This window comes from Marmota monax, unplaced genomic scaffold, assembly GCF_021218885.2.
Source record: "Marmota monax isolate L192 unplaced genomic scaffold, Marmota_monax_Labrador192_F-V1.1 WCK01_AAM20220418_F8-fsc00022, whole genome shotgun sequence".
Lineage (NCBI taxonomy): Eukaryota > Metazoa > Chordata > Mammalia > Rodentia > Sciuridae > Marmota > Marmota monax.
The window spans coordinates 14,455,501-14,463,563 of record NW_026695215.1 but is presented as its reverse complement, the minus strand read 5'-3'; the positions used below and the strand labels follow the sequence as shown (position 1 = coordinate 14,463,563).

The 8,063-nt window shown below is 49.5% G+C and overlaps 1 protein-coding gene across 11 annotated transcripts in view; it reads right to left on the bottom strand.

Moving 5' to 3' along the window:
- Positions 1-1,381: 1,381 nt before the first annotated feature.
- Positions 1,382-8,063, bottom strand: part of Tfdp2 (transcription factor Dp-2) — a 163,240-nt gene continuing 156,558 nt past the window's right edge. For all 11 annotated transcript variants that reach the window (XM_046431738.2, XM_046431740.2, XM_046431741.2 and 8 more), the window contains 2 exons: positions 7,114-7,219; positions 1,382-6,899 (listed from right to left, as the gene is read on the bottom strand). In XM_046431738.2, the coding sequence (XP_046287694.1) occupies positions 6,716-6,899; positions 7,114-7,219 (290 nt within the window). In that variant the 3' untranslated portion in view covers positions 1,382-6,715. The remainder of the gene's footprint in view (positions 6,900-7,113; positions 7,220-8,063) is intronic.

The window sequence follows — 8,063 nt, the reverse complement described above, 5'->3', positions numbered from 1 at the left end:
GCAGAAGCACAAAGGTTCCGCAGCTCACCTCAGAGCAGGGAAAACAGAGAGCAAGAGGGCTGCCGACCGGGCTGCGAGACGCTTTGTCACTTCAGCCTGCCCAGCTCATCAAGCAGCTCCCTGGGCTCTGCAGGTGTCCCTGTTAGCAGCAGTGACCCTAGTGGTCATTCAGACTCCCCACACAGCCACTGCAGGAGCAAAGGCACTTTCTTTTTTGTTTTAAAAATTTTTAAATAGTTTTTTTTAAGTTGTTGATAGACATTTATTTTTGTGTGGTGCTGAGGATCGAACCCACTGCCTCACACGAGCGAGGTAAGCGCTCTGCCACTGAGCCCCAGCCCAGCCCAAAAAGGCACTTTCTTACAGTCATGTGACCCAACAGTTACTCCCATGAGTCCTTGGACACCTTAACCAGTGACACTAAGTGGCTGCTACAGAAGGAACAGGGTTGGACACAAATCAGCTGGAGTTCAGCATGGACGCCAGAGGAAGAGGGAAGCACTGGGCCACGGGTCCATACCACCACCCTGAACTCGTGTCCCTCTGTGGGAAGGAGCCTCCCCTGGATGCTAACCTCAGGTGAGTGCCATGGCCTCCTGTGCCTTCCGATTGTCCCCATGCCCAGCTGGCCGCCATGCAGGAGAGCCTGTTACTTGGGCTTCCAGCCCCCTCGAGGCAGGTGGACAGTGCTGGAACAGGTGGTGTTGAGGGGCTACTGTGGTTCCCGAGGCCCAGTGACATCATGCATGGCAGTGTCTTCAATACTGGGGCTTCTCTCTGTTGAAGATGAAAAAGCACTTTCCCTGGACACTGTATTCAGGCTGGTGGTTTCTGGGAGTTTAAAGACGTCATTCTTAATCCAGTGGCTCAGGAGGCCCTAAGCAACTCAGACCCTGGGCCCTGTCCCTAAATAAGATTTAAAAAGGGGTGAGGGATATGGCTCAGTGGTTAGGCTCAATCCCCAGTGCCAAAATTAACAAATAAGTAAATAATCTTTTTTTATCTTCTAAAGTGACCTTTGAAAAGACAGAAGTCATGGATCTGAGAACAACTTTTTAAACTCTGATGTGCCTTCTGCTCACAGGTGGTGCCAGTGGCACGCACTGAGCACCTGGGGACCCCATGGAGTAGCCAGGGAAGATCCCCAGTGCAGCTGAAGCTGTAGGCAGAGGCTCAGCCAATTCCACAGGGACTGTGACACCAGGGTGGCCCATCAGACCACCCAGACTGAGGCGAGGAGACTGACCTCTTGGATCTCACTGGCTGCCCATGTACCGTCACTGAAGGGACCCAGCTAGGAAAAGAAGATCCCAGGGCTTAACAGGGAGGGTCCGGGCAGAGCACCAGCACCACCACTTCGTCACTACGAATGAGACCAGAATTATTTTAAATTATTTATTTTCTATAATACATCTCAAATCATAAAACAGTCTGATACATTTTTTTTCTCAAGCGCAACTTATACTCATTTAGAGTGTAAGTTTCTTCTTTTAATCTTACAGGATGGAGAAAGTAATCACACTTGAAATGACAGAAACATCAGTCAGCTTATTAAAAATATCACTTCCTAGGCCCACCTCAGAGACTGCGGCCAGTGGGTCCTGGGAAGGCAACATTGTGCAACCCCTCGGTCAGTTCCGCTGCAGGTGATGCTTGGGGGGTTCAAGATGCTTAGGACTTGTTGGTAATTATGTATACAGAAATAGCTCTTCTATAAAATTTCCATATAAAAATAAGGGTATTTATTTACAAATTTTGAGATACTACAAAATAATATACCATATCGGGTTAGGTACTTCACTCTACAGGAGCATCTACACGTAGCAAATCAGATGTGGCCTCATTTCTTAAGCGTGTGGCACCATGGTATATCCTTCATGCAGAAAAAAGCAGAACCATATTTTTCTGGGAATAAAACCTAATAGCACATGATCAGAACAAAGCATCTTCAAATTAAAGGGTGAAGAAAAGGTGATTTGGGTTCAGAGCCTCCACCCCAAGGTCCAAGGTCATGTATGTTGACAATAAATCACGTGGAGGAACCAGGTATTGGGACAGTCCCTGAAGCCCAGGCCTCTTGGGCAGCACTGCACTGGGTCACCTGGTTGGTCCACTTCTCAGGACACCGGAAGGATGAACCTGTCTTGGTACGAGTGGACGAAACAGAACGGCAGCTTGCCCAGAGACGCCTCTTAGGAAAGCCGCCAGATCAAGAGACCTCAGGATGACAGAAATTTGCCTCCAGTCTGAACAAGCTACATTATCAGGCCATTTGTAATTAACAATGCCTGGCATGGGGACCAGGATGAGGGACGGCTTTTAAAACCCAAACATGATTGGGGTGGGGAGATGTCCTCACACTGCTGTGACAGATGGGATGGAAAGAAACCAGTGGGCCCAGAGGCTCAGCTCGCAGCTTTCCCCAGGCCCCACCACGGCCCAGTCTGAGGGTCTCCTGGGGGGTGCGCCTCTCCCTGGCTGCCACTGCCAACCCTGGGCAGAGACCCCAAGCTGACAGTGCATGCTGTGCTGGGGGAGGTCTCACTTTTGCTCCTTGGCTGCTTGGCACTTGGTGACACAGGACTGAAGCTAATCCAGAGCCCTCTGGAAGGACTGCAGTGAAGGCAAGGACCCTTCAGGGAAGGAAGTGGCAGCCAGGGGTTTTGTGAGACCACACTGAGGCCAAGGGACACGGGCAAGCAGAGTGCTCGGTGTTCCTGTCCCCACATGAGCAGGCTGGGGTGTTCACTCCCATTGTCCAAACCCTGCACTTCAGCTAGAGCAGGGAGGCCCGGTTCCCCTCGGCTGCAACAGGGTCCCAACAGCCTCAGTCCTGCAGGCCTTTTTGGGGGGGGGGTTGGGGGGGTGATAAAGCAAAGGCCAGATGAGAGCAGTACAAGAGTTGGCCGTGTTAGAAAGGCCAGCCGCACGGTCAGTCTCCCTCCCATCCCAACACTGGTGAAGGGCTAGCTTTGTGGCCCCCCTACCCAGGGCTTTCCTTAGCATATTGTGACCATTAGAGTATGTGGGAAAACCACATCCCTCAGACTAAGCTTAACTTTTCAGAGATATTTTGGTTTTAAAACGGGCTATTTTCCTGAGAATGTTTTAATTTGTATAGGCATTTTGCTTGAAAATTTGTTTAGAAAAGTAAAATCCTAAGCAAACATCAGGCTTTTCCCATGAGTGAGTGTTCGGCTTAAGTGGAGTTAACAGAACACGGTATCAACTCTGAGTTGGGGGCAGAAAGGCACATTTCTGAGTCATTCAAATGGCATGGTGGGGACTCCTTAAACATACTGGGTCTTCAAAAAAATACATATTGGTGACCAATCAGTGCTTGACACAGCTTTGGTGCATAAAAATGGGGAGCCTCACTGGGAAGCCAGTTCTCAGGTGTCCAGTCCTCCCTGTCACCAGAGCCAGCCCACATGCTGGATGAGGCTCTCTCTCTCCTGTCTCCGCCGTTAGGTCTTTGTACATCTAAGGACTCAGAGAACATGCAGAGACGATGTCCCTCTCTAAGGCCTGGTTGTGAGGGCGAACAGGAAGGTAGGGAGTCCAAGAGAGTCTGTGAGTAGTTTACAGACACTGATGAGAGCTAAGGTCAGTATTCTTTTTTTTGTGTGTGTGTGTGGGGGGGAGGAACAAGCCCTGCCCCATACTTACCACCAAGGCAGCACAGTTTTAAGGTCTTTGTCACAGATTTATTGACTAGAGACAACCCTTGTATGTTAGAGGAGGGAGCTTGAGTATAAAAGCCCTTGAAATGAATCATGTATAAAACTCAACAGAACTAAATTGACTGCTCTCTCTTGGTGTGGTTATGTCTGAACCAGCTAGGGCAGTTCCTGCAGTTCCCATCATCAGCTAGCCCCCAACACACACACACACACACACACACACACACACACAGTGTCCCAAGGGCCTAAGACACATACTGTGCTGTCTCTGTGACCTAAGAAGCCCCAAAGAGCTTTGATTTAGCAAAGAGCATAATCACAGATGGCTGTGGGACTGCAGGGAGCCCCTCCTTCCTGAAGTCTCTATGTGGATTATCTGACAAGGGCCACTTTCTTTTTGGGGTCAGATCCTGGCTTTATTTTTCAAATAAGGCAGAGTCCTGTTATGACAAGTTCTGCCAACAGGAGGCGCTCTCCCTGCCCATCCTGGTAAAATGGCAGAAGCAACCCCCCCACCCCTGCTTCTTTAAAGACTCAAAAGGAAGAACTTAAAACTTGTGGCCTCCACCCCTGATCTTCTGGGGCAATGGGCACTTCTGAGGTCTGGGGGCTCCTCCTTTCCTGCCCCCTTTCCAAAGCCCTCCACAATCATAAGGTACAACATACATGAACTCCCTGAAACTGCTTTCCCCACACAAAGAGCACATGGATGGGAGACACCTACAGCGGGGATGACGAAGGGCACCGTGTTCCCTGGCAGCGAGGCTCCTCCCACAAAGGGTCTCCTGGAGCCAGCTGCAGGCATTCCATGGAGCACAGTTACTAACTGAATGTCACTGCACCCTTGAGAAGACAGTGACCCTTGGGGGTGGGGGAGCCTCACATCAGCGTGTACTGGTTCCACGGCACCACTCTGCGACATGTCCTCACCAGTGCCCCAAATGCATCCCTAAAGAGCAGAACTGGGACCTTCCCTGACAGCACCACACGTGGCCAGGACAGCCAGTGGTGGACAATGAGGATGATGGTCTTTGGTTGCCTTTTTTAAGCCTGCACTTTATGAATTAAAGCAAAGCACTTTAGCAATGGAGACAGGAGAGAAGGAAACGGTTTCTCAAGGACTCTAGGGGAATGCTGCTGTCTGGCAAAGGAATGAGAATGATTCATGGATCCGTCTCCACTGTCTGACTGTCTTCTGGAACCTGCATTTCAACATTTTGAACACTAAAAAGCTAACTGTGGCCCTTGGTCTGTCCAGGTCCCTGCTGGGCCCCCTTTCCTTCCAGTAGGGAGAGGAGAAAGGTCGGGGTTAGTAGAGGAAGAGGCACCCCTTTCAAGGACGTTGTGGAGGGACACCCCATGTCACTCATCTGTCAGGTAAAGGCCTTCCAGTCAGAAGGCCCCTGCAGGCCTGGCACTTCCCGGTTGCTCTGGGGAGATGTTCTCCTTGTGCTGTCCAGCTCATGCCAAGGCAGAAGCCCCTGCACCTGCCAAGGCCTCCTGCCCTTTGGATACTCTGGGTTTGCACTACAGCTTAGTGCTAACAGAATGAGGGTTTCGTCTCAAAGGAGCCTAAGCTAAAGTTGTATATTCTTGCTTTTCAGTGTTTAAAGTCTTAGTTTAAAAAAAAACAAAACTAGCCAACCATAGCTCTGAGCTCCAGTTCCCTGTGAGCTTGGTGGTGGAGCTGTAGAAAGGCATGTTGGGAGCCTGCACTTGCCCTCTGGGATTAAGGAACAAGCCCTCCTGGGCCACATTTGGTGATGGGTCCACAGATGCTAGGTGCACAATGTCAGGACAAATCCCTGTGATTCAAGAGTGAGTTCTACTATTCTTTGTGTAATTAGGTTGGGGGTGTGGCCTCGCACACTCTTCACTCAGAGAAGTGGATGCACCTTTGGCTATGAAATCCCACCCTACGCTCCTTGCCACCACACATCTGACAACTGCAGCGTTCAACATTTGCACAGAAATATTGGGTTAGTTTGAAGGGCAAATTACCCAGGAATCAATCTAGTAAGGTCATTTTGATTAATTAAAATGTGAAAAAAGGTAACATGTACAAGAAAACATTGTTGTTCATATTCTTGAAACAGACTTTTCTTTCAAGGCAAAAGTAATGACATTTGGTTCATTTTCACAAATTGCACACTGGGTGAGATCATACAGTGACTGCAGAGAGCGGTAGGCAAGCAACTTGGTCATAGGAATTTGCTTCTTTCTTTCATTATAAATGAAAAAGCTGTATGAAATGCACAGCTTTGAGTAAAATGATACAGTTTCCTTCTCTGTGGAACCCCAGGTTTAGAATGCTGGCAGAAGGCAGTGCTGGCAGAGTGGTTAATGCACATGGAAATGCTATTCTAGTTTGGCTTCCAGAAGTAGCCTAGGAAATCCTATGCACCGACGCATTGGCTAATGGTAATTTCAGTTTTGCTATAAATTATTCTAAATGTCATTTAAGTACTTCAGAACGAGCGCTTGCTCCTTTCTAGAAGCTGTCTAAGGCAGCAGATGCATAAAAGCACCTCAACTAAACTCCCAACTAGTTCAGCAGTTAACCTGTGCTCCTGGGCCACCAGGACTGCGATCTCCACCCCCACCGAACACCTCCACCGGCACTTGCGTGTTCGCGCCTGCCTGTCAGAGGCAGCCCAGGAAGGGGGAGAGACATGGTCATCGGGGCTGTTCCTTGTAGCAACCTCAATTCTAAAATGATTACGTAGGTGAGGGCGCCACAGAGAGCCAGCCTCCCGGAGACGCGCCCGTTCCTGGGCCTGTTCTGGGGATCGCTCCCCCTCTCAGGAAAGGCGCTTTGTGCGGGTGGGACCTAGTGCTGTGGCCAGTTCTCATTCACACTATGTTAACATTCCAATCCTCTCAGCCTTCGAGTAACTTGCTGGCTGTGTTTCTCTAGTTCTCACTGAACACACGGTGCAAACAAAGGCAAAGACTGAAGAAATCATCTCAAAACAAGAGCTCACACTAACACACACGAGCATCAATGTGGAAACGTGAGTTCTCTCCTGTCTTTATTCTGGGGAGGAGGAGTCCTCCTCGTCATCTTCCTCGTCTTCATCGTTGAACGAGCAGGGGGTCTCTCCGCGGGACTCGGAGCAGTGGGAGGCCGCACTGCTGGACTGGTGACTGTTTGGGGCAAGGAACTGCCCAGTTGCTAAGGCCACTTCAGCATCCAGGCACAACCCCTGGTTTACGCTATCGAACAGCAGAAACACACACAGGGTGGTTAATGCGACAGTTTTTGTACAACATGGGAAAAAGTACACAGGAAGGAGCTGCCCCAGGTGAGGCCTGCCACACCCCCGAGGACCTGTGCAGGCAGCACATGGCCCTGCTCACCCTGGCCCTGAGGGGCGAGCAGGGCCATGTGCTGCGGCCTGCCATCCTGACCTTGAAAAGAAGTACGTACCTTGACTGGGGTAAGGTGGCACCGGTGGGCAGGTCTAAATTTGAAACAGATTGGGTAGAGTTCAAAAGTAGTCCCTGATTTAACCAAGAAGGCCCTGTGGAGATATCTGAAAAAAAGAAAGAAAAAAAAAATGTAGGCTCTGCAAATTCTGTGGCTGCTGCTGTTTGAGTGTGAAGAGGGCACAGCTAAGCCGGGACAAGGCTGCTCGCCACAACAGCTCAACCACTCCCCGCCCTGGGAAGAACCCAGGTTTCTTCACCTCCTTGGAATAAAAAAAATTCTATAACACAAGAGTGGCAGGGGAACACACACACACACACACACACACACACTCAGGGGAAGACAAACCACAGAAAGAATTCAAGGTGAACAAACTCAGACTCATTCCTTTTGTTGGGAAGACCCCGAGGCGGCAGCTCCCTGGGACTAGGAGCAGCAGATGGAATATCTCTGATGCTGGGTGTCCTCACCATGATGGACCCTGACGGGGTTAACACCAAAGTCAGGAGTGGGTAAAGTGACAGTCAAGTCGGAAATCTCTCAGGGAGGGACGCCTTGCTCAAGGAGCAGGCACAGCGGCAGATTTCTGCCTGAAGCCCGGCCTGCCCTCTGCAGAGGCCGTCACTGCCGACACCTTTGCTCCTGGTGTCCTTTGCTTTAGAATTCAAACTAGCCCTTCTTTTAAAAGGTCGAGCTTTTAATGAAGGAGGTGTACAATGCAGTCCTGAGTTTAATGAAGCAAGACAGACATTACTGTTTTAGTTACAGGAAGTATTTTGGACAAATCCTTGCTACTTATTTTCTAGGCACATGCAACACTTCTCCTATTCTAAGTCTGAGTAGTTCTTTTTCTTTTAAAAATTTATTTGTTCTAATCAGTTAAACATGACAGCAGAATTCTCTTCAATTCATTGTATACAAATGGAGCACAATTTTTCACTTCTCTGGTT